This window comes from Ceratotherium simum, chromosome 13 (assembly GCF_057802395.1).
Source record: "Ceratotherium simum simum isolate JZ-2026a chromosome 13, ASM5780239v1, whole genome shotgun sequence".
Taxonomy (NCBI): domain Eukaryota; kingdom Metazoa; phylum Chordata; class Mammalia; order Perissodactyla; family Rhinocerotidae; genus Ceratotherium; species Ceratotherium simum.
The window spans coordinates 2,703,639-2,730,578 of NC_141912.1; the positions used below are offsets into that span (position 1 = coordinate 2,703,639).

Genomic DNA, 26,940 nt, shown 5'->3' on the forward strand with positions numbered 1-26,940 from the left:
TAAGTAAGTGACCCTTACACCAAAGGCCAGTGCTTTCCTAACACTGGTTTGTGACTTTTGTTAAGATTTACTGATTTATTTCCACCCGATCTCATTCCACAAAAGATTCAAGGCAGCTTACAAGAATATAAACAGTCAAACAGACAAAGACCTCAGGACCAGAATAAACACAAATCAGAATAAAAAGTTAAGACCAGTGGGCAGCAAGAATGCAGACTCAGGAGTCACGAGTCCTATACAGCTGTTAAAACTGAGCTGCGAAAATGACCATGGACTTACTGCCCCAAATTAGGGAGCTGACTTGCTGGAGGGTGAATGGCCCCCCAACAAGGACGTAAATGCTAGGATTTCTAAAAGTCCTCTGTAATAAGTGCACTTTCTTAGGCTTCTCCTTTAGAGCATAAATTGGGCTAGCCCATCAATATAATAGAAGAGATTCATGTGTAAAACTCTCTCATAAGAATTCTGACAAAATTCTAAGCAGAGTAGAAGAATTTGTATGAAGTGGTGGTTTCTTGGGATCCAAGAGTGAACCAAGACCAGGAGGCAGCTCAGGGCAGAAAAACAATGTGGGCTATAGATTCAGAGACCCCTGAGAGGATGACGCTCTACCATTTACTAGCAGTATGGCTTTGGGCAGGTTATTTCGCCTCTGAGTCTCTAAGACTCAGCTTTCCCATCTATACAAAAAAGCTATTACTTCCTCTGATCTCACATCACTGTTGTAGGGACTACAAGAGACCGTTTCTCTTCAGGTACTAGCACCTACTGAGAGAATTATTGAGTACCTAGTGTGTGTCAGGTCCTGCTCTCAGGGCTTTGCTTGGATTATCTCATTGCAGCCACTCAAAAGCTTAGGAAGTAAGACTAGCCCCAACCCATAAATCAGGAAACTGAGGTTTCTTCGCTAGAAAATGGCAGAGCCAGAGTACAAGCACAGCGGTCTGATTTTGCGGCCCTTCTCTCAACCAAAACACTGCCCTGCATTCCACATGCAACAAACATCCCATTTCTTTCTTGCTCCTCTCTCTTAAGGCTTGCACAAACACCTCTTCAGGAAAAGACTTGAGACCAACCTTTCAGATGGGTGCCTTCCACAGACTATTTGGCCACAGGGTCCTGGGTGTCAGAGCAGCAATTCTTCTTCTTCTAGGAAAACCAGAAGACATTTTGGGAAGGATTAGAACTTTTTTCATCAGTTCTTGACTTATGAAAACATTTGAGTCAATAACTTGCTGCTGAGTAGAAAATGTTCTTCAAGTATTTTCTTGAAGCCTAATTGCTGACAACCGTCTGACAGATACACTGACCGACCTTTGGAGTCCAGCTCAAACACGGATCCCACTCTCCCCTAATGCTGCTGTCATCACTACCCTTCCTCTAAGAGGCAGGGACAAAGAGCTTAGCACCTAATGACACTTAATTTTTACACGTGTGTGTTTTGTCAAAACCTCTTTTGACAAACATTCACTTAGACAAAGCCCAAGAGTCACTGGGCTGCAGTGACTACAAAGGAGAGTCAAACACAGAAACTGCTCCTTCCAAAAGTTTCCAAATGTAGTAGACAAGCATTATCTAAGTGCCACAAGAGAGGTTCAGGAAGACACAGAAAGCACCTCCAGCTTGGGGATTGAAAGACACCGTCTTAAAGGAGGTGGCATTTAGAATAGGCTTTAGACAATTGCTAGGATCCGGGCTGATCTGGAAGGAGGAGGGGAGACAGGGCCGAACACCCAAGATTCGAACGTACTGAGGCAGGCCTGGACTGCTGGGTGGGTTTGCTTGGTGTGCACAGTGGGGACACTTGAAGATTTTTTGATCAGAGAGTAATATGATCAGAGTTGTAATTAATGGAATAATGCTTCAGTGAATTAGAGAAGAGAGTGGATGGAGGTTGAACATCAGCTCGTAGGTTATTTTGTTAGTTCAGTAAATTGGAAGGAGGGTGTGAGCTGGGGTAGTACCCTTGGGATGGGAAGGAAAGGGAGAGAGCTTAGCAGCTCTGGGAGGAAAGAAACTGCCATATTGGTTCAGTTTTCCTTCCTATGGCCCCAAAGCATTTATTAAGTCTGCAGTAGGTGCTTGCTGAGTTCTAATAGATTTGTAGTTTGGAAATGCTTTGCTCCACCCCAGTTGAGAGCTGTTTCTGATGGAAGATGGGTTATGTATGGATGGCTGGGGACATAGAAAGGTTGAAAACCACAGCATGTCATCTTGAACATATTGCAGAAGGCAGAGCATTTCTAAGAAAAAAAGAAAATCCTTCTTAAACTTAGTGACTAATTATAGGCTCAGTGGTTACAAAGCAGTAAGTGCTTTTAAGCATGAAACAATTAAAAGAGATAAAAGTTTATAAATGACTTTTTGTGTGTGTGTGTGAGGAAGATCAGCCCTGTGCTGACATCTGCCAATCCTCCTCTTTTTTTGCTGAGGAAGACTGGCCCTGGGCTGACATCCGTGCCCATCTTCCTCCACTTTATATGGGACGCCGCCACAGCATGCCTTGCCAAGTGATGCGTCAGTGTGCACCCGGGATCCGAACCGGCGAACCCCGTGCTGCCGCAGCGGATCGCGTGCACTTAACTATTTGGGCCACCCGGCCGGCCCCAAAATGACTTTTAAAAGATGGCATTTAGATGTAAGAGTAAATAGTTTTGGATAAGAGTTAAATTTTCAACATAAAGTTAAATTTTATAAACTGATATGTTTATAAAACATATCAGAACCAAGATTATTCCAAAAAATGAACTTTCTGGAAAAAACTAGTCTCAATGTTTCACTGAAAAGTAAAATATATTAAGCTTGAATATTTGCTTTCAGTAACACCAAAATTGTGTGGTACATGACTGGTTCTGGAAACATCATCAGGCCCCCTTTGCCCAGGAGCCCATTATCCAGCAGGAGAGCAGAGTGAAGCTCTGCCCAGACTCCGGAGCGGACCACCTGCACTGGGATGCTGGCTCCGTCACCTGTCTGTGGTGGGATCCTGGCAAGTACTGAACCCCTGTCCTCCGTTTCCTCCTCTATATAATGAGGATAATAACAGGGCCTGTTTCAGAGGATTGGTATGAGGATCAAATGAGTTAATTTTTGTAAAGCAGTTAGAACAGTGCCTGGCACAGTGTCATATAATTATGACTTTCATGATAACTAACTAAGTTTGTACAATGGAATTTATTTTTTAAAAAAGAAAATTCTCACTGTTTTTGAAATATCTATTCACCTTAGGTACCAGGAGTTGGATAGAATAACAAAAAGGTGATTTTTGTTGCTGTTGTTACATGATTTTAAAAATATTTTTAAACACTTTTTAAACTGTATAATGTCATTAATTATCTGCTGTGGTTTCTATATTGTCCTACCACGTCAAAGTGTATTTGGACACCAATAAGCTTGGATAAAAATACATTGGTGGAAAATTGGCCCAGAATAGGTTGGTAACTCTAATAAGCAGTTTATGCAGTCTGGGTGAGGTACCGACTAGGTAAAAGTCTATTTTTACTTGACATCAGTACCAATTATCAAGGAAAGGTATATTCAGACACAAATAAAACTCAGTACTGATGCTGAATTTAGAAGTAAAGTTAATTTCAATAAAAACTGGATGTGGAAAAAATGAGTACCTGAAGCATAGTCACTCCAGGTTTGTTGGTCGGTGAAAAAGCTCCATTCCAAAACCCCGGGGAGTGGGGAGACGAGGGGCAAAAATGGAGGAAAGGCCAGCCTGTCACGCGCCTGCTTCATCAGGGCATGACAGCAGCTGTCCTAACTGATGCTCATGTCAGACCTGTCCCCACTGGGCCCAAAGGAACAGATTGCTTATTGCCTCTATATGTATCTTGCCCAATTGAACATCCTAAATGTTTAGTAAAGTTACTTAAATGTTACACACCTGCTTCTGTGTTATTCACATAATCCATGGTGATTTGGATGGAGATAGTCCAGAGCAGGCTATTGTAGTAATTCAGGTGAGGGGTGTCCCAGGACAGGATAACCATGGGGATGGAGAGGATTAGACAGATTCCAGAAGTAATTAGGGAAAATAATGTACAGAACTTGGAGATAAATTAAATATGAGGTGAGAGGATTGAGGGAGAGGGAGGAAACAAAGAAGATGCCCTGGGGTCTAGTTTAGGCCCTTCACCTGAGGGGATGGTTGAGGATGAGGTGGGGGGGGGAGATGAGTGCAGTTTAGGACTGAGAAGATCCAAGTGGAAATGTCCAGTACACGGAGGGATATATGGATCTGAAGCTTAGGAAAGAAATTTGTGCCAAAGGGACAGACAAGGGAATAGAAATACAAATGGTAATTAAGGCAATGAGAGTAGATAGGGATTTTATTGGAAAAAGTTACTGCAGAGTGTAGGCTCAATTATTCTCAACAAATACTTCACTTATCTTTATTTAGTCTTTGGTAAGAGTCTTCTTCACACATACTTATATTAGTATCTGGACCAAGTTGAGTATTATAGTTTATTGGTACCCAGAGTGGACTAAACCAGGTAAGCACAGAAATTAGAATTTGGAGTTCTGTTCTAAGAAGGCATATTTATCTTGATGTATATTAGCACATATTCCCAAAACTTCATATGTTTTTATATCCTAAGCTATACGTGTGTGTAAGTGTGTGTGCATAGTACAGTGATATAATTCATTTTATGATCGATAAAATGATTTAATAATAAACATAATAGTTATGCTGAAAATAATACTCTACTAAACAACATAATTAGCATTTATTTTAAAAAACACAAACTGCTCAATAAAAGTATTTTAAGCAGTTTAACACTAGCACAAGATTTGAAGGCTGTAAGAAAATGAATTAGAAAGAAAATCACTTAAGGCTGAAATGCCTCTAGCATCTGATCATCAAAAGTCTGAGGCCAACTAGAAAAGAGGAAAAACAACCAGCCTTGTTACCTGTGCACTGAGCCTGGAGTGGAGCTTGTGGTCAGACAACCAGGGGTGCTTGAGAGCTTCGCTCGCACTTATTCTCCAACTAAAGGGAAATTCAGAAGGTTATTAGTGAGGACACACCAAATGGGGCCTGAAGCTGCTATTCAACCTTGGCTCTGGCCATGGCCTTTGGGAGACCAGATGGTTGAATGTCAAATTCACAGGCAATTCTGTCTTCTCTGGAATTGTTATCAAGTGTAGTTTACCATCAAGTCCAGCCAGGGCAACAACATCGGTAAGACAAGCAAGATAAATAATTCAAAATTCTTGTTAATTACTGAACATCTACTTTCAAATGTAAGAAACCATTCCTGATATAATGTCTGAGCTTCATAAATTGGACAGTTATCAGTCAATTGAAGAATAAACATATATTTATTATTGTAAGAATAAAATGCTAAAATGATTCTTGATGATTGCAAAAGCAATTTATGTATTAAAACTTTTCAATAATATTTATTATTAATTTTAAAATTAAAAAGTTTCGAAGAGTTAAATAAATAGAGAAATAGGTGGAGAGTTAATATAAGTATTGAGAGAATGTATATTGGATAACTTGACGAAGAAGCTATATTCTTTTGAGCCAACAAAGGTTTATACAATTAAAAGTAATAATATGAGAAAGAATTATGAAGGTTATATTGTATTATAATTCTAAGCTTTGTAAACTTGCTTTGTGTGCTAATGTTTATCACATTAAACCAAATAGTCTTTCAAAATAAAAAATTATAAGTGAATGCAACAGTCTGCAGTCTGCTTCTGAAATAATATCAAGAAAGTCGTTTCAAGTGGTCATGAAACTTCAGTTTGTAGGGTTGCGTCAATAAAATTGCTTCATCAGATACCAGACATTTAAGTATAATAAGAGCAGGTAAGTCTTTAATCAATGAAGGAAAGTTTAATGACTTGGTGACATCACCATTAGTAGGACCCTAAATGGGCAGATAGGATTCCACCTCAGTTGAAAGTGTTATTCTGTTTAATATCATACATTTTCAGTATTGGACCTCCAGAGCCATTTCATTATCTGTTGGTGCTGAAAAACTATTATTCCTGTATTCTCATGTCAAACTTTTAAAATCTGACTATTAAAAAGTTAACAATAACATCATACTAATAATTAAATTTTTAATACAATTTCAAGTTTATTTTTGTCCCCCAGAAATTTATTCTATGATAGTGGTATTTGGCATTGGCCTTAGTCTCATCCAAGTACTGACTTGAATACTTAGCCAGTTGTCCCTACACTCAAATGTGTAATTGTTGCTCCTGAGGTATTAATGAAGCCCTCAGACTAAGTTGTGGGCCAGGTGTGGGCACAGGACTACTAGCATGTGACTGTTTCACTGCTCTCAGCCTCAGTTTCCTCATCTGTAAAAATAATGGTGCTAATACCCACACACCACAGGATTATCCAGAGGATTAAATCAGACAGCACATAAAAGTATATCTGTAAAGTAGGTTCTCAGGAAATGTGGATTTCTCCTCCACCACAGATTTGATAGAGCTGACATTTTCCATCTGTTCACTGCCTAGTATACGGTTATGTGCAAATAATAGTAATAGTAACATCAGCTGTTGTGCCTTTCCGTTGAAGATAATGCCAATATCTGTTCATTGCCCTCCTCTCAGACCAATGCCACAGGCTGGCCACATCCTCCTCACCCTTGAGGACTCAATTCTAGCCTTTATCAGTATGGTCTATCTTTGCATTTACCACATTGTACTACCTCTCTCTTCTATCAGACCATGAGTTACCAAAAGGCAGGGACTAGACTCTATACATCTTTTCTCAACACCCCAGACACACTCCTGGCGGAGCCTAGACAATCAACCAGTGCTTGAGAGCCAGGCACTGTGCCGGGCCCATTACCCACATGGTTTCCCTATCGGCCTCCCCATCGTACCCTCCTATCTGTTGATTTGCAGCCATGTTTATTAATAACTTAAAAGCCACAAAGATAATAAAATAAAGCAAGTATTGTTGGCCCTGAAAATCTTGAATACTATCTACCATTATATGTTTTAGGTATAAAACCATCTGCAACAGTGTGTTTGACAGGTTAATCACAATGACCCCCCCCCATAACTCTAAAATGCAAGCCCCTATATTTCAGTATTACTCTTCTTCACCCACTGAATTTTGAATTCTGTTGAATTCACTGAATGTGGTTTTAGCGTTACAGAAAATGGAAGGCCGCATAATATATAACAGTTAAGTGTGCGGCCTTGGGGGAAGGTTGACTTGTGTTTGGATATCAGTTCTGCCACTTACTAGCCATATGATCGTGGGCAAACTACTCAAGAGTCTCACCCGTAAAGTAGGAATGATCATCCCACCTCATGGAATTGGGGCGGAGGACGGGAGAGAGAATGTCCATAAAGCACTTGACACCATCTGGCCCGTAGCAGGTTCTCAAATGAAATGAGAAGGTGTCAGCTACATAGAGCCATATACGTGCTTTGTAGATGTGAAAGGGATCACGGAAATAACTTATCCCAAACCTTCATTTTGAGATGAGCCCACTGGGGCCCAGCAGGAGCACCTAATTGCTAGAGCCTCATTGTAAGAGACAGGAAGAGGGAAGTTTTTGCAGCCTCTTTCAAGCCTCATGACCAAAGCAGTCCCAGATCTCAGTAAATTGGGTCAAGAGCTTCAGACTCATTCTATTTAGATCTTTGCAGGAGCATCACAGATGTCATTAAGGGAATTCGGGGATTATCTGACATGAATTCTAATAACCCTGGCGATATCCTCTTTCCCCATTATCCCTACTTCTTCCAGAGCACAGAATGAACTTGAGTTACCTCTTCTCCTTAATCAGAAGCTTGGAGATGAACTCCCTGGCCTCCTCTGAGATGTTCTGAAACTCTTCATCCTCTAAGTCCCACCTGCAGACCAGGATGTTGTTCAGGGTCTCAGCATCATTATCACCCAGGAAGGGGGACAAACCACTAAGTCTGTAAGACAAAGAATCCAGAGTGAGTATTTTTTAAACAGCCTCAAACCCTGTACAGATAGGTTGCGTTTTTGTTTCTGTCATTTAAAACTGAAAGAAGGCAAATAACAATCACTAAGCGTAATGTTATAATGTATTTTTGCAATCAAGAAAATGCTTACTTCTCCGACCTCAACTCCTAATTAAACAATTGCAACAATGAAGGTAGCAACTACACTCGAATATGAATCTCAAAGAATAGTACAACTTCCTTTTTAAGGCATTTTACCGCTAGCAAAGTGCTGTCACATACTCAGATGGCAAACACCAGGAGGGTCACCTCTGGAGTAAGGTTAGTGTTAGTAACTTAGGAGATCAGGACATTAGTTTTTTGTTTGTTTTTAATTATGTTTAAGGCATTAGGTGGTTTGCTAGGAGTTAAAGTGATGAGTGAAGAAAACATACATTTACTTTTCAGATAATGTGCAGGGAAAGAACTTACTCCTTTTACCCACAGGATTCAACAGAGCCTAGAAAGTAACTGAGTATGGTACCGTGTTATTTATTTTTGAAAGCTCTAAATTACAGCTTTTATTCAAAATAGCAAACCCCCATAGAACATGCACGGCGATTGAGAATAAGTGTCAGAGAGACCAGAGCTCTGCTTACAGCATGTAGGCAATGACCCCCACACTCCACATGTCAGTGGGAAAGGAAACAAAATCATAGTTCACAACTTCAGGGGCAAGAAATTCTGGGGTCCCAAAGTTCACCTTCAGCTTCTCTCTGGGTTTGTATCTGAAGTTTAGGAGAGAAAGTGGAGGGATGGAGAGCGTCAATCAAAAATCCAAAGTCATGGAAACCGAAAAGATGCAGTCTATAAGACAAACTAACTTCAGCCATACAGCAAATTTAAAATAAATAGACTTTAAAGGAAATCACATATTTAAGAGCCACTGTCAAAAACTGGTAAAGAAATTCCAGGAATTTTAGGAATCATAATTCATACTATAAAACCTTGATAATCTGAAACAGTTGTTGAATAATTAGAACACCTAAATTATGGAATATGACAAAAGGAAAACTGATACAGTCCTTGACATGTAGATCCCTTGAATAAACCAGTATTAATGAATAAACAAAATGAAATAATTTACAAATCCATTTTATATTCATCGTTGATGTGCTGAAGTCCATGCAAACTCTTTGTTCTCTTAAGAAGCTCATATACGCCAGAACCCTTTGCAATCTTGTTTACACTACTAATTTTTTTTAAGTAAATCTTCTCTTTACAGGTGGAACAAATATAAAAGACTAAGAAAAACTCTTATAAATTCTAAATTAATGTCTTCAAATTTAATAACTTCACTGTATTAGAGTTTAATTTTGCGTATTTTTTCTTGCGTGCACTGTAGAAACTTCTAAACATTCAGAACCCAAAGTCAGCAAGGTAAGGCTGAACGTAATTGGTGTTAATTCTAAATGAAGGTATGAAACCAAGGGGTATATCAAATTTATCTTTGCAAAGAAAGAGCACACATCATGCTCCAACCTCATTCATACACCTATGTCCAAATAGACATACCTTCTGGCCAATCCAAAATCAATAATTTTTATTTGTTTAGCATCCCGATTCACACACAGGATATTCTCAGGCTGCCAAGAGAAAGAGACACATTAGCAATGAAAACAACCATCATTCACTCAAATTGTCCTTGAACCACAACTAAAAATACAACGATGCTCAGGAAAAACATATCAGGCCTCTCACTTTGGGGCTGGCTTGTCTGTGTGGGTATTTTCTCCTTTAATTATGTGGTGGATGAGGTTGTGGGTACCCTGCCAACCATGCATTACCCTGCCTGTCCCTCTCTCTGCTCCTGCAGTTTACCATAATGTGTGAGTTCAGGCAGAGGCCTCCTTGAGGGAAGAAAGAAAAGGAGGCTGCTTCAGTACTTTCCAAATGGACTGGTGGAGGCTGTCTCAGACTTGACATCTGCCCCCTAAAATTATTAACTATGAATTTCCCCTTCTTGAAGGAATATTTTTCCCAAGGATTTATGAGTTCCAAGAGAAATGGCCTGATTCATTTAAACAGCCACACTGAATATGCAGTATAATGTGAACATTCCTGACCTCCAGATTTTCCCTTGGTCTATGGGAAAGTCATGTGTAAAAGGAAGGCTTTCCGCCCTGTTCATTCTCATTCTCAGCAATTCCAAAGTTTTGCTGAGTTTGGTCTCAATGCCTAAAACCCTTGACTAAGTGTTCCCTTGGAATGTGACTTCGGTGAGACTTTGCCCTGCCCATCTGAGAGTCTTGGGGTGAAGAGGCAGAGATGCAGATAGTGGCACTGCAACTTGGAGTCTTACGCGTGAACTGACATTTGTTAAGACAGAAAAACTGAAGCCTAGGAAAAATAAGGGATTTGATTTGATTTGAAGTCAACGTCATCCATAAAAGAGAAAGTTTTTAAAGAATTTCCTGGAGATCTCAAGTTCTAGTGCTAACTCTTCCCCAAGAGCTGGGGGGCATTAGCCAAGTCTCCGAAGCAGCAGGAACCCATGTCCTGTTCTTTAAGGGGATCCTGGCTGCCCCTCCCCTGCCTGCCTGGGTGGAGAGGAGGTTCAAATGAGATCAGAAACTCAGAAGCACTTTAAGAAATGATGTAGTGTCTCCTTATCAATATTCAGTAGTCCACTTGGTTGGGCATAATGTCTTTGGAAGCCCTTTTCTAAAATATCTCTAAAACAGACGTCTGTGAGTAAAGCTATTTATAGAGAAGTGGGCTCTATACAAGAACATTTGGTTTCATGCTTAAATATTAACTGATCAATCATGTATAAAGCTGTCTAATTGTCAAAGAATATTATGACATAAAAAATTTGTTTGCAGAATGTAAAGAAACAGCTTTGAGTGCACTTCAAAAAGTTAATCTTTTTTCTAATTATGAAATGAAAGCATGTTCATTAAGATTTGCAAAACAGAAAAATACAAAGGAGACCATTTTTAGTCACCTATAGTCTCCCATACATAGTGACAAGCACTCTTAATATTTTTGGCCCTTTTCTTTCCAAGGAGCTTTCTGAAAGAGATAACTGGTCCTTAATGACCCATCCAGCTGTTGCCTTTATTATTATCTTTACATACAAACCATAACTAAAATTGCCCATTGCAAATTCTCAATCAACACTATGAAGCCACATATGGAGTTGTTTGACTTATGATAGGTCAGGTCCTAGTTCCAGTTGCCAACTAAATCCCTTTAGGGATATCTGTAGAATATCTACACTCAATGAAAGTGCTCCATGAAAATATGCATTATCAAACTTAGCTCATAGCCAAGAGCTTTGCTAATAATTTTTAACCTCCGACGCTGTCATTTTATATGCCACTTCCTCCTGTGAATGGGAGAGGCAATTCACATAAATCAAGACAGTGAGAGACCTCACATAATAGGAAGAGAAGCTCATGGAAACCTATTTAAGGAAGTTAAATTTATTTAGCTCTACAATCCCTGATGACTTGCAAGAGATGGTATGTTACATAGAATATATATTTTATCTCACTGTCATGCTGCGCAAAGAAGGAAATGAAAAACTGAGTGAGCCACACAAGAAGATGTGCTTTATGATACTTAGCCCCAATATTAGAGCTGGTCAGAGTTATTGGGCCTGGCTCTCTAATTGGTTGAAACTAGGACTATGTACAGTCCAATTCTAGGGACTTCATAGTGGGAGAGAGATCAGAAGAGAAGGGTCATTAAATAAGAGCAGAAAAGAAGGTGGCTTTGCTCCCACAGCTCACAGAGGCTTTCCACCATTTCCACCGTGGTGCCCAGGCCCACTGCCAGCACCCTTCTCCACTCCTTAACATTTTAGCGTCACCTTTCTGGCAGCCTTGTATCCCATTCTGCCATGGGTTTCTCCTCAGTGCTCTAGCATGCTCACAGAAAACAAATCCCTAAAGCACAGAGCTTCCTGAAAGATTTTAGGAGAGTGCTGGGGACTCTTGGAGAGCTTGAAAGTTTGGCTACTACTAAGGAATTCAGAGTTAGCTAAAATCCTCCCACCTACTTATCCTCTCAAAGAGAGGGATACAACAAGGATACCATGGTGGTGGTCGTGGTGGTTTACATTCTGAACTTTCTAAACTATCTTCCATGTGGATTCTTTGAACACAGGCAAGTTATAAGAATCTGAATAGTAGTCCCTAAAGATGGAGACATGCAAATATCAGTGGGTGACAGAAGTTGGGAATGGGAGAGGAAGGCTAAGAATCCACGTTTTAGTAATGCCTGAATATGTACCTAGTGGCGGGATAAATGTCCTGAGCTGGTGTATAGTGTCTGACGGGGTCCACTGTTCCACATGAGGGGAGGGGCTGGCAAGGGTGGACATTTCATACGATATAAACACACCCTACCTTCAGGTCTAAGTGGAGGATGTACATCTTATGCATGTGTCTTATCCCCTCGCATATCTGCCTGATGAACAGGATGGCGTCCAGCTCGGTCAGGTTGTAACTGTCATCAATGACTCGGTCAAACAGCTCCCCGCCGTCCACACTGCAGAGCAAGAGGAGGGAGCCCTCAGTGAACACGTGGTTTTCTTGTAGCTCCTCTAACTCTTCCAGCAGATATGTGCACACAGTTATTTCTCTGCCTATCTCAGTTAGATGGCTCTTATGTTGAAGGCCCTCAGTTTAGCCACCATCAATGTCACAAATGGACAGTGTCATGCAGTGGCTGCAGCTCTGGAGCAAGTCCACGTCTTCCACTTTCTAGCATGCATGGACCACAAAGAGGACTCTAAGAAGGCAGGGAGAGGAGGCAAGGTCTCCTCAGACCAATTTCAGTGATAAAGTATTTCTATGTGGCTGATGCTAAACATTTTATCATCCAAAATTCCATATTGCACAATGATAAATGAAACCCAAAATGAGGGGGGAAAATGAACTGGATCACAGCGCTGATTCAGTGTTAGTTAGAACTACTCACTTTCTATCTAAACACTTATTAAATTTTTATACAGTTGATTTTAAATGGAAGCTTCTTAGCCCTAATTCTTAGGTTTCACCTGAACTTTGTATCAGCAATTAGGTTGAAAGCAAAAGGCAGTTCAAAAATCACTTTCCTCCACGTTAACCAGAATAATATTTACGCCTGACTTTTGACAGTACGGCTTAGATATAGAGCTAGATCTATGTTGCCATTCTACTTCTTATCAATCAAAGCACATATGGAGATATCTATTCCTAAGTAATTTCCCTTCTGAAACTGACACGACTGTCTGATCCACACACGTCAGGATCAGCGGTGCACCAAGTGTGCATTCAGGCAGTCCTGAGGCGGGACAGAGCTGCAGCTGTGGTCCTGGTGCTGCGGGGCGCTCTGCACGTGTGAGCAGAGCTTTGCAGGGGAGGGGGGTGGCAGGAGGGAACACATACTACTCCATGACCAGGACAACGTCATTCTTAGACTCAAAGGCGTCGTAGAGCTGAATGAGATTCACATGATCCAGCTGGTTCATGACATTGATCTCGTTCTTCACTTCGTCCTGAGAAGGAGGAAAGGCATTTAGTGTTGAAAAGATGACGGCAAGGAGAAATCTACAGCTCACGGTCTTTACCTTATCTTTCACGCCTCTGGTCTTGATGATCTTGGCCGCCAGCTTCAGACCTGTGGCCTTCTCTTCACACTTGTGAACCTGGCCAAAGCGCCCGCTGCCAAAGAAGAGGAGCTGGTGCAGCAGAGGGCTCTGCCCACGCCCGCAGCTTCACCACTGCCCAGAGGACAGTGCAGTCGTCCCTGGCCTTTCTCTTTTTGAGGGTGAAGGAGCAAATCTGTTAGTGTAGTCACTATAGCCAGTAAACTTCTAGAACAGTGTCAAGGTGTGGTCTGTGGGTCACTGGCCTTAGAATCACCTGGGGATTCATTAGGAATACATGTTTCCCAGCCTTACCCCAGACATAGTGAGGCAGAAATCCAAGGTGAGGCCCCAGAATCTGCATTTTCACCATGTTCCTTGGGTGAGTCATACGTCATTCATACTCTAAAATTTGAGAACTTCTATTATAGAAAAAATATAATCTTTCTGAACACATACAAATGTAATAAGCTAGACTTTGAAAGAATATGAACAATTGTGGGTTAGGCACATCAAATTATTTTTGGAAACTGAGTATAAATCAATAAGAAGTAATGACCATATTGCATATAGACACATAAAATCTAAAATACGTATTACATCATCACCTATGAGATCTTTTGGCAGTTTAGCTGCATAAAAATTTATGTATACTTTGTAAGACAGCTTCTTGCATATGTAATCACATATGGAAATGCACACTCATGAACAGTTTTTAAATTTGGCTTGCTTGCTTTGATTCCTGATTTAAACACAGGCCCCTCCCTGTGCAGTGTGGCTATCACAGCAGGAGGGAAAGGGAAACTTCTCAAACAACACCAGGAACCTAAGGACCCCTGCATTCCTGGAGGACTGCAGAGGTGAGACAAGCGACAGATGCAGGGTGGTGACCGCCACCACACGCCACTCAGCTCAGCGACACACCCTGTGCAGAAGCAGATGGTCCTGGAGAATGACATTCCTGTGACCGTAGCCAAGTGGTGACTTCAATCCCCACCACCATTCAGGATGTAGTCTGTTTACTGGAGCCCGTGAGCACAGCCCCAGGTACCTCATAATGCAGCTGCTGATTAAAAGAAGGCTTTTTTCTCTTAATTAGCAATGGCCCCAGAACCGCCTGGCCCAGTAGTGGTGCCACATCGCTGTTTGACTTCAGGGCTACCTCGGCTGTCTCTCTGGCATGATTTATTCTGGAAAGGTCTTGAGTGTTTAAGCCACCTCACAGGACTCCTGCTGGTCCACCATACTGATAACCTCATGCTAACTGAACATGAAGAGGAGGGATTATATATACCCTAGAGGCCACAGGGTGGGAGATGAACTCTGGAAAAATTCAGGGCCTGCCACTGCAGGCAGGTTTTTTGGGATCCAGTGCTCCTTGAGATGTTGCAATATTTCTGCCAAAGCTAAAAGATAATTTGCTGCATCTTGGATCTCTGACTACTAAAAAGGAGGTACACTTGATGATCCCTTTGCATTTTAAGGCAACAGTGCGCATTTGATTGTGCTCTTCTAACTCATTTACTGAGTGAGTTATGGCTGCCAGTTTTGAGTGGAGCCCAGAACAGAAGATGACCAGCAGCTGGTCCAGGGAGCAATAGATAGGAGATCCAATGCTGCCCAAAGGGGCAGAAAGGAAGTTTTAAGGAGCCAATGACAAACTTTCCCAGGAAACAGGGGATTTGTTTCAAATCCTCTTCTGAAAATAACTATTCTCCTTTAGAGAAACAGCTGCTGGCTTGCCACTGAAGACCCAGATAAGCTGCCATGTGCAGTAATACTACAGACTCCCACGGCACCTGTTTATGTTTTGGAATTTCCATTTCTCCCTCAGCCCATCCCCACAGTCTCAAGGAGAGTTCTCTACGGTCAGCCAGTTGAGGGGGAAAAAGTTCAGATGGTTCCACGTGGCAAAGGGCAAAAGAAATCTGGAATGCGAAGGGGAAGAAGGGACTTTACAAATATCAACTGCACCCCCAGTGACCAACTGCAGAAACACACGCTATAGTAGTATGCATATTTGTCATGTGTTGGTAAGTCAATTTTGTATATATTTGTATAAATTTTCTGCTTTCCTCTTTCTATTTTACATAGATATGCTGATAGTAAGTAAACTTTATAATTTAGGCTTTAAATTACAAGATATCATAGGGGGATTGTGACTGAAGGAGAAGAGGAAGGAACATCCCCGGGCGAAGAACTCGGCCCCTGGTGGTCTTTACTCCTCCTTCCTCAGGGAGACAGTGGGCATTTACATGCGCTTCGAAGAAGTTCTTCAGTGATGAAAGTAATCAATGGAAACGGATAAAAATAGTCAATGCAGTAACAATATAAATGGAAAACAAACAACAACAATGATAAAAACGATTTAACACATCCAGCAAGAAACATGCAGTGTTTGCTCATGTCTACATTTTGTTTCTCGGTGTTTAAGCTTTGGACAGCTTCTAAAACTCCTGGTGACTCACACTGGGTTTCTCTCACTTTCAGACACTACAACATGGGAAGTAAAGCAGATAATAAACGTGAAGTTTAGTCACTGTCACCACATCAACCTTTCTGACATCAGTGACAATTTTCAGAAATGGTTAAAATCTCTTAAAATGTATATGATGTTTCTGGTTTTCAGGTTGTGACTGGTAAACATGTATGAAGTCCTCAGAATCCCTCTCTTTAAAAGCTCTCTTCTTTTGTTGAAAGATTGTTAAAAGTGAGCATTACTTACCCTCCTAAAATTTCGGTTCTGCTCACGGTATAAAAACTGTCGACTGCTGCTTGTTTGGCTGTCACAATACGGTGAGGAAATGGGGCAGGAGGAGCCGGGCTGTCATCTAGAAGGTGAGAGGGAAAGAAGGGCCATCTGTTAAGCAGTCAAACCTCTTTCTGGTCCCAAGCATTGGACCTCAGTGTGAAAATTTGTTCATTTGTTATTAAAATACAGTAGACCATCTGTTTTATTCTTAACGATCCAGGGAATATAAATTTTCATTTCATACTGTGATCTGTGATTCATGAGGGTGACACCTGACATCTTTGAGAAAGAATGTCAGCACCACTAAATGACAGGTCATACCATCTTCAGGACAACTTTTAGAAATGCTAAACTAGTTGAAAATCTCCAATCCCAATGCAGTCCAAAGAGTTAATACTTCCAAGGCTGAGACCATTTAAATTCAAACATGAGAAATTGTTTGACCTATTTTCTAAAAAGCACCACTGATATAGTTCATTACTTTAATTAAAGCAGAGAGAAAACAGAAAAATGAAAAGTTTGTTCATGTCGTTGAAATGTTTCATATTATTATATATTACTTTCCAAAATATTTTAGGCTTTATTTAAGACACATTTAAGGCACAAAGATGAATTTTTCCTGGCTGGCTGGAAATAAAACACCCAGTAAAACTGGCTAAGTATATATACTACAGCTCTCAAATTTCTCCCACTTTCCACCTTTCAGCCTAAGTGTTTAAACTCTGGTCCACCTCAGGATCGGTTCTAAAATACATAATTACTCAATAATATTCTTCCACTATTCTTTTTAATTTTCCGTGATTACTGCTGTTAAAATTTGCTTGCCATGAACCTATTCATTTCCCCATTTATTCCTTATTTAAGCATCTACTTCATGCAGCTTCTTACGTGCATACAAAGGATACAAAGGGAGGTGAGTAGATTTAACTTTGCTTTAAAAAATTTGCATTTATTCAACATATATTTCTTGAGCACTTATCTTGAGCACTCTGCCAAGTGTTAATGTTTTTAAAAATTCAGATAGTATAAATCTCCAGGAATCTGATTTGATATGGACAGTCACCTCTCACACCACAAATATGCTGAAAAATAAAGAAGTCATGAAAGAATTCTCTTGGTGGCATTCGTCTCTTCAGACAAAAAAAAAATAATGAAAGAGAGAGAGTGATTGGGTTACATACAAAACGGTGTCAATATGGCATTATGTCTCCTTCAGGCTGTTAGGCTCAGTGAAACTTAGTTGGAAATGCTTGCTGGAAAAAGTTAAGAAGGTTTAAAAGGCTAAAACAAAAGCCATTTCCTACCCAATGGGGTCATGAGGTCGTGCTGTCTGGAGGTCTGAATTCCAACAGGCTCCAGGGATTTGCCCTGTGGGCCCCCCTTGGCTTGTCTGCTGTCTTGCGTCCTTCTAACTGTGTGTCTTTCACCTGGCCCCGCCACATCTAGTTTGCTCTTTTTGTTGTCCTCTTTGGTGACGCGATCCTCTGTCACTCTCCGCTTGCTGCTGCCAGTGTGCTCTGTTTGTTCAGACTTCTGGACAGTGGGTCCTATCGCGGAGTTTCCTGGGATTTGTGATGTAGAAATGGCTTTTGCAGTGCTGATACACCTGGAAAATAAAATCCAGCTGCAGCTCTCAAAGTTTCAGGGAGAAAACTTTCAGATGGTCAAATTTCTTAGAACTAAAGCTTCCTCAAAATGGTGTTTTGGTAAAGGGACACAAGCTTCGTGACAGAGAGCTGGCGATGTCAGTGTTTTGGGATAAAATGGAGCAGTACGCTTCCTCATCAAATCTAAGCAGCACGATAATGGGTGTAGATAACGAGGAGCCCAGAGAATCTCCCTAAAGACCTCATTGCAACTCCAAGACATTCGCTGACTCTTTACAAAAGCAGTCATTTCATGAATACCTAATTTGATCTTCAATTTTTCACTTCCTTTCCTCATAGAAGAGAGAAATGACAAATTAAAGCATAATAAAAGAAGCAATAACCTCCCTGAGTACTAACAGCGGTGAGAGTAAACCTTTATCCGTGAAAGACGTGACCTCACTGCAGTTTTCCAGCAGCTCCAGACTTTACTAAGCACATCTTTGCAGCGATGGACTTTCTTAGGAAACATTAATGTTTATGTTTAATCCTTGGAAAATTCGACTTCTCCACGATTAAATTTCAAATACATTATCAAAAAATTAAATAAGAATTATATCTTAAATCCCTAAAAAAGACCTCAGATGTTTGGATACTCTTTGTTCCAAAAAGATTCTGCGGCTCATCGTAACGTAGAGTAATTAATTTTAGTTGGCCACATAATTACCTGAATTTATATGTGAAACTTTACAGTTGGGGAAGAGTCATTCAATAATCTACCTCTTACTCAATCTTCACAATATTCTGGGGAAAAAAGCCAATTTGTCATGTATAATAAGATAGGTAAACTTTTTAATAATTACGTTTTTAACTTACAGATAAATCTGATCATTATTCAATTCTTGTTCTTAGGAAGGATGTGATTTGTATAATGCTAAAAAGAAGAACTTTTTACTTGATCTTTAAAAAATACTGATTGATGTGAGTCCTAATAATCCTTTTTTTTGTCTATCAATTGCTAAAAGACAGAAAATAATAAAATGCCTGAAAATGACACAGGCAAGAAGAAAAAATAATGGCGAGAAAACGTGGCCAAGAAATCCACACAAACTGGCAAACTGATTTCTAAACCATTGCTTTAAAAACTCACTTCAGTTATCCTTTTGATGTGGCCTTCAACTGCAATGGCACATAAATCAACAAAAACCATCAGTTGTAGATGTATAATGCTTTAAACCCTACCTTTCGTAGAATTGATCCCCATTAGTTTTATCCACATATTGCTTTTTATTCAAACACATGCCCAGCGCTGTTTCATTTGCAATTGCTAATCCTCCTTTTTTCTTAGCTTCTCTTTCACTAGTATCTTCCTTAGAATGAAGCCCGTTTTTCTCTCCTTTGAGCATTGGACGTTCATTTTTATCCACAGTAGCTTGCTTATCATCTCCAGTACTATTATTTTCTTGTCTGTTGAGTCTCTCTGGGCATGAAACGTCTCTTGCATCTGTATCTTCTCTTGGCTCTGTGGAACTTCTTAGAGAAAAACCTTCTACCTCGTCTTGTGGTCTTTCTGTGTGAAATGTGGCAAAACTCCTCCAAACTAGAGAGGCACCAGTCTTCTCATCAGTTTTCTTGTTGAGTTTATTAACCTTTTCTTTCTCAGAGGAGGGCTGGTTCTTCTGGGAAGATCTCTCTAAAAGCCACCATAGGACACAAAATATTTTAATAGAAGACACACGTGATCAGTATAATTTTGGGTTCACATAATGGCATCTCTATTCGGGTTTCTCTTTATCAGCAGATATGAGCTTTTGAAAAGCAAAGTGGAAGTGAACATGACCAATTGACTGACAACTGGGTTCCCAACGATTTTCTAGTTTGTAAGTAGTGGGACCCAAAGCCAGTCAAACAAAGATATTCTCCCAGCTCTTCTCCTAAAGAGGAGGGGCTTTAAGAACAGGTAACCTCCTCTGAACAAGAGCAACAACAACAGGACTTTGCAGCAGAGCTGTCTTTATCCACAAGAAGCTAGTCTCTTGAGGATGTTACCTGTGAGGGCTGATTGCCTTTTGCCTTTGACAGGGGTCGTTTCCTTCTGGCCGGAGTGTGACCGCACCTTCTCCTTAGCCTGTGGATGCACAAGTGATAATTGAGGTTACGTAATACGTCAGGGTTTCCCCACCTCAGCACTGCTGGCACCTGGGGGTAGATGATTCTCTGTTGTGGCTGATGTTGTGAGCATTATAGGATGTGGAGCAGCATCTCTGGTCTCTACCCCTCAGATGTCGATAGTACTCTCCCTCCCAGTTGTAGCATCCAAAAACGTCTCCAGAAATTGCTAAATGTCCTCTGGGGGCAAAATTGCCCCAGATTGAGAACCACTATATTGCATGATTCAAACACAGAAAAAACACAAAAATGAATGGTAATTTAGAGAGTGGAGCAATCTGAAATAATGAAACCCCATACAAACTGCAGTATTTGAAAACAAATCAACTCATTATTTTAAAAGAAATTCTGTAAAACTCTGGCACTGTTTGTAGAAGAAAGCTCATCTTCATGAACAGATTAAAGGATATTGATAACGTGTATGTCACCCTTGACTGCTATTTATACTGTCTTGATATGGTTCACATATAAATCAAATAAAAATGAGAAGATATATGTGAATGGGTTTTGTAAACCAGAAAGTAGGAGACTAAAGTAAGCTTTTATAAATAGGGCTTTTACATTGCTTAGAACAGATGGGCCTTTTCCTAAGCAGATAAAAATTCTCACAGTCCTGGCTTCCCTGAATTAGCCTAGCAAACCCTTTTTAAATACCACATAAAAGGTAAACATTAGCCCAACCCACCCAAATTATCACAAATTCTAAAGTTATGCATTATATATTAATGAAGTTATATGGATGTCCAAAGAATGTGTCTTTTTGTCTTTGAAAAGAGCAAAATTTGCCTTAGGGTGACTTGCAAGCACGAAATGGCATGTAAGGGCAGCTCATGGATATCAAGAGAAATTGCAAATGTACTTTTAAACAATCCAAAGGGTAGTCCCATAAGTTCAGAGCATTTCCATTTTCCAGACAGGGACCTAGAAAGACGGAGTTGTGTTTAGTAAATCTGTGGAAAACTGAAATTAGATTACAGCTTTGGAGTTTGTAACTTTCTCTTTTAATTGAAAGTGCAGGGATGGCATATGCATACTTTTCCCTCTACAGGTAAAATGTTCTTCTGCTTCCTCAGGCAGAGCCGGTTCCTCCCTCTTCTATGCTTGTATAACACGCAGCACATACCCCCAACCTTGGTATCCCTTGCAACACTTTGTTAAACGTTTTTTCCTGTCAATTTCCTGCTAGGTTATGTGCCTCAAATGATCAAAAAGATTGGTTCATCTTTGAATTCCTGGCACTTAGCCCAGAGACCGGGACACAGTGATGATGATGGTGGTGATGATGATGATGATGGTGATGACGATAGTGGTGATGATGACAGCAATGATGATGATAATGTTGGTGGCTAATATATACTCGGCACTGACTATGACCAGGTACTCTTCTAAGCATGTTACATTATTAACTCAGTTGATCCTCACAGCAACACTTTGGGATAGATACTATTAGCCCCATTTTATAATGAAGTTGAGTAATTTCCCAGGGTTCTGTAGTTCAGAAATGATATAACCAGGATTCTAACTCAATTGTCTACTTCAGTCTGTGCTCCTCACCCCTACACTGTACTGTCACTCTGAAAAAAGAAATGGAAGATTATAGACAAGTCATTGTTAGCATTTATTGAATATCTACCACACAGCCAGCAATTGGAGGAGATAAGAAAGAAGACTAAGAGAGAAGGGCATAAAATGAAAACTAATTAGTATAGTGAAGAAATAAATATTTATTGGTCAAAAGATTAGAATTAACATGGAAGAGGGGCGAAAGAATTTAAGTGCAATTTTGAAAGCATATATTCAAATTAGTCACATAAAATAGTTTAACAAATTGTGTTACAAAGATATTTTATAACTTTATCTTTCAACACTTCTCTTTTGAAATGAAAACTCCTAGTGGACAGTCATTGTGCTTCTGGATTTATTCTTGATGGTGTGAAAATGATGGCAAAAGCATAGGTGGACTTAATGAAGACTGATGTGTGTCAGTCAATTTCAGTCCATCAAAATATGTAAAATTGAGAATTTGGTTGTAAAACTCCGTGGAGTGCTGATCAATAGGCATTTGCCTCTAAGGCCATATGAGTGTCAGTGGCAAATGTCCACCAGCTGTGCCATTATTCTTTGGGTACAGCAGTCTGACTTGACCAACAGCAGAAGCCATCGATCCTGAGAAATATAAGAAACCAGCTTCCTTGGGGCCTCCCAGTGGCATAGCGGGTAAGTTCACACATTCAGCTACGGCGGCCCAGGGTTCTCCGGCTCGGATCCTTGGCATGGACCTACTCACCACTCATCAGGCCACACAGAAGAGCTACAACTCTACAACTATGATACACAACTATGTACTGGTGCTTTGGGGAGAAAAAAAAAGAGGAAGTTTGGCAACAGATGTTAGCGCAGGGCCAATCTTCCTCAAAAAAAAAAAATGCTTAGTAAAGATTTAAAAAAGAAAAAAGAAACCAGCTTCCAAATGAAGCTGGGTATTTTTCTTCACCAATTGTATATTACATATGTTTTACCATTTCAATAATGTGAGAAGGTCTTTATTCATTGCCACGGGCTATTATATTTTCATTTCCTTATGTAATACTGACATCTAGAGGAACTTTGAACTGAAGAGTTTCCAAAAAACAGAAGTTGTGTTTCTCCTTTTCTGTGTCTGGACAGCAACTTCAATATGAAGAGTTTTTACTTTGTGCCTCCAAGTTATGTGTAGAAGTTGCTAAAATAGAAAGCACAAGTCTGTAGATACATCTAGTTTGTTGTCCAAAAATGAATATATTTTCTACTGATTAAAGAGGACAGGATAGTGCTGTTAAGCATGATGTTCCTGAAAAGACTATGATCATCCTCTGTTAAGGGGTAAAGATCATGTTAGAGATTGCTTCCTGGGGCCGGCCCGTGGCTTAGCGGTTAAGTCCGCGCGCTCCGCTACTGGCGGCCCGGGTTTGGATCCTGGGCGCGCACAGACGCACCGCTTCTCCGGCCATGCTGAGGCGGCGTCCCACATACGGCAACTGGAAGGATGTGCAACTACAACATGCAACTATCTACTGGGGCTTTGGGGGAACAAAAGGAGGAGGATTGGCAATAGATGTTAGGTCAGGGCTGATCTTCCTCACAAACAAACAAACAAACAAAAAAAGAGATTGTTTCCTCTGCTGAATTCACACTTATGACCAAGACGAGCATGACGGCTTCGTTTCCCGCAAACTCACTCATTTATTGATTCACTAAATACTTATATTTTTGCATATGGGTTCCTTTTGTGACACTTTACCCATTCGTTTTATAATAATATATCAGTGAATTTAGAATGACGTAGGGAAGAAAGAGACTTAGCCCAAATGCCGGAGTATTCAAAACACAGTTCTGCTCTCTGGCCTCTGTCCAGTGTGCTAGACTGGTGTCCTAAGTGGGGTGTATATACCCAGAGCAAGTCCAAGGCAGTCTTTAGGGAGTATGAAGGAAATGTTAGAACTTGTTTCTACGCATTTTCCATTCTTTTAAAATTTATATTTTACATATGCTTTAAAACATGTGGACATATGGACACATAATTTATAAGTATTTGTAATATATTAAATTTATAAAAACAAATATGCATGTATTATTTATCAATGTACATAGTTTATAAATGAACATCTTGGGATATGCTTAAAAATATTTTACTGATAGCAGTGCAAAATCAAAATAATTTGGACACCAGGTAACACTATTTTTCACATTCTGATTTTCTGCAATATGTATTTTAGCAGAATCATTCTAATTAGCGGGTTCAAGGGCAAGTACATAATTAGAACTGTCAGCTCAATTCTAGCAAACTTTTTCTCCTTCTACAAAACACTGCTTTTAAGAGGTCAGGGTTCATTCCTGAAATGACTATTTTGACAATTTAAACCAATTGTATACATTTTATACTCTTGCCTTGGTTGTAATTTCACTTCTTGCTGTGGAATCAAGACCTGAAGGGGAAGGCAACGTCAAGCCACGTGTGTGCCTGGCGCCGGGTCCAGGAGCTCGCCCTCACCGCCCACTACGAGCCTGTCCCAGGACTACGCTAAATCTCTGCTTGTCCTGAAAGTGGTGGAATAACCAAAAGGGACGTAAATTCAATTGAACAATTTTGCCTAGTTCCTCTTTCATTCCCATTCAATAAAAATCAGTTTTAAAAATCAATCCTAAAATGGATTTCACTTTAAAAGAACGGAAAATCGAAGAGAGTTGCTGCCCTCTCTGGGCCTCTACAAATGCAGTGCTCATTTTCTAGGTTACTGGACCGGCTGTCGATGTGGCTTTCCCCACACTGGGATATGGACCAATCTCTTCACCTTTGCTCCTCCAGCACCACACAGGGGGTCAGGGTTCTGAAAATGCTTGGTGACCCCACCTGCAGTGAAGGAAGGCCTGCTTTCAGGACTGGCGCTCTCCTTGCGAGAACATCCCCGCATCAGGCTGCATCCCCGAAAAGCCAAGCCACCCTGGACACCACCTGAAGTGCATTCTTGCAACTGACTCTCACATTCTTTGCATCACTTCACATCAGTTACGTGATCTCTACAGCCCTGCATTTGGGGATCGCAGTTGCTATAGAAAATTGTTTTCTTAATGTCACAATGGGACATGACTAAACTAACTACGTACCCTGAGCTGAGGGCTTTTCATATTACTGCTTATGGATATGCCAAGATGAACACTTTGGTAATTTTAACCTAATGACTAGAAGTATAAAAACACCATTAAAACATTTTATAATGACTTTGTTAGACTTTGATTAGGCACTTCATGGGGGAGAGAAAAAAAAATAGAGCCTAAAAGAATACAAAGAGAAAGATTTTCAGAAGAAATATTAAAACTACGTTTCCTTGCCTGATCATAGAAAATAATTTTAGAGATCATTTGTAAAACAAATCTATTTCTCTTCATCCTCAGGTCACACTCTCTATGCACCCTAAAGTCCCCGGCTGATAAAAGAAACTCTCACAAAGCGTAACCTCTTCCGTGATCTGCGGGGACTGGCATGGAGTAAGGCAGGACGGGACCCGACTGACCAAATCCAGGAAGGGAATGTGCTGGCCTTGACCTCAGAACTCAGTACATGGACCCTCCCCAGGCTGCTGAAAGCTTCAAGTATGATCAAACCGTCACCTGAGAAAATAGCCGTGCCAGGAAAATTAAAGCCTCTGGCTGCATCCACAGTTATGTGGACAGTGCTTCATTCAGAATCCATGTAAACAGGACTCCTCAGGGAAATTATATCAAGAAAGGGACTGAAATTAAAGTTGCTGTTTCAGGGAAGTCTAACTGGACCATCTGTCAAGTAAAGATACACGGATAATTTTATTTTATTCCATTATAAGATATATTGGGCAGTATCATAAAAAAAGTGTGCTACCACATTTAACAGCCTCCTCTAGCAAGAAAAGACTGAGTAGAGAACAGCATGGTCAAATTTGCCCTCTCAAGTTATTCCTTATTGACTACAGACTTAGTTTAAACACACTTTCAGGCTTTCTTATCCCGATGACCCCTTGCTAGAGCCAAGTCCATGTGGGCCACATGTTCGGTCATGAGGAGGTGTGACAAGCCCAAGAGTTCAGGGAGTGGCTGACGCCTTGTATCTGCCCTGCCACCATCAGGGCCAGGCTATGGATCAGAGCTACATATTATTAAAAATATTCGCTCTCCTCCATTCTTCTAGCCAGCCTGCCTTTGTTGATTTTAAAAGAACTAGTTAGAATTAACTTGGAACAAATTAGGAATCTTCACCTAAAATTTTAGTCATACTAGGTACTTTGATGAGATTGATTTTATTTTTTCCTCATCTTATGCCTGATGGATGAGCTTACCTAATGTGTCTGATAATGGATTCATATTTTTTTATTTCCTTCCCACGGTCACCTTTCCTGTCCTCCCCAAACAGAAAGCGTGGAGCCCTCTGCCCTGACTTGTAACGGCTCTTATTTTCCTGCTCAAACTGCCAACATGACCTTGCATGTCCTGAAGACCCTCTGTGCCATCCCCCACCTTCCAGGCCCAAACTCTCCTTTGCTCTAGCATGGTCCTTCTCAATCACTTGGGGGGGCCTTTGAAAACTGTTGATGCCTTCGTCCCGCCCCTGAAGGAGGGGTGGGGCTGGACACTGGTATTTTTTTTAATCCCCCCTACCCCCAGTGACTCTGATGTACTGCAGGGGTTTCAGTGTCCCTGCTTCTGTCAGCTCCAGCTCCCATCACTCTGGCCTCTGGCTTTTTTCTTTTTTTTTTTTTTTTTTTTTTTGGAGTCCTCCTTACCACCTAGGCTGCTCGGCTCTGCCACAGTTTGGAATAGTAGTAATAACCCTGGAGACATGGTGTTTCACTTAATCCCTGGTTCCTCCCACCCAGCAGCAAGGGTCTTTGATCCTCTCCAGGATAGATTATCCAGCAGACCGCTGCCTCTTCTTCACCTGCCACCCAGGGACGCATGTGTGGAAATGAGTCTAAGGTAGATGGCCCTGGAGACCACAAATCCACCCTCCAAAAATGATCTCAGCGGCGTCTAGGGAGGGCAAGCCAACAAAGGAGCCAACGTTCCCAACTACTCCTTAGCCTGAAATCCTTCTGCCTTGTGTCCTGGTCAACATTTAATCACTGAAAGTGATTTAATTCCTCCACGAAAATGGAGGTGAGCAGAAGAGGGGAGAACTCAGTTGAAAGTGGAGAAACACCAGTTCACAGGGCGTAGAGTTTCTTATAGCACTTACACAAAAGTGTATCTGAACACCATAAATTGTGGGGTGTCTTTGCCTTCTTGAGATTCTGTCACCAGAATAGCACCTGAGCACTTCAAAGACTGTGCAGCAAGGTTACTGAGAAAGTGCAATGGTGTGTGTGTTTGTGTTTGTGTGT

At 40.7% G+C, this 26,940-nt stretch overlaps 1 protein-coding gene across 2 annotated transcripts in view; it reads right to left on the bottom strand.

The window, feature by feature from the left end:
* Positions 1 to 1,101: 1,101 nt before the first annotated feature.
* MYLK4 (myosin light chain kinase family member 4) overlaps positions 1,102 to 26,940 on the bottom strand; it is a 72,113-nt gene continuing 46,274 nt past the window's right edge. Inside the window, exons 3-14 of one of the 2 annotated variants that reach the window (XM_087437841.1) lie at positions 19,931 to 20,009; positions 19,124 to 19,574; positions 17,600 to 17,901; positions 16,269 to 16,374; positions 13,526 to 13,619; positions 13,344 to 13,453; positions 12,321 to 12,462; positions 9,481 to 9,551; positions 8,565 to 8,693; positions 7,765 to 7,917; positions 4,921 to 4,999; positions 1,102 to 1,149 (exon numbers count right to left, since the gene is read on the bottom strand). In XM_087437841.1, the coding sequence (XP_087293967.1) occupies positions 1,102 to 1,149; positions 4,921 to 4,999; positions 7,765 to 7,917; positions 8,565 to 8,693; positions 9,481 to 9,551; positions 12,321 to 12,462; positions 13,344 to 13,453; positions 13,526 to 13,619; positions 16,269 to 16,374; positions 17,600 to 17,901; positions 19,124 to 19,574; positions 19,931 to 20,009 (1,764 nt within the window). The remainder of the gene's footprint in view (positions 1,150 to 4,920; positions 5,000 to 7,764; positions 7,918 to 8,564; positions 8,694 to 9,480; positions 9,552 to 12,320; positions 12,463 to 13,343; positions 13,454 to 13,525; positions 13,620 to 16,268; positions 16,375 to 17,599; positions 17,902 to 19,123; positions 19,575 to 19,930; positions 20,010 to 26,940) is intronic. The other variant, XM_087437842.1, reaches the window with a different exon arrangement.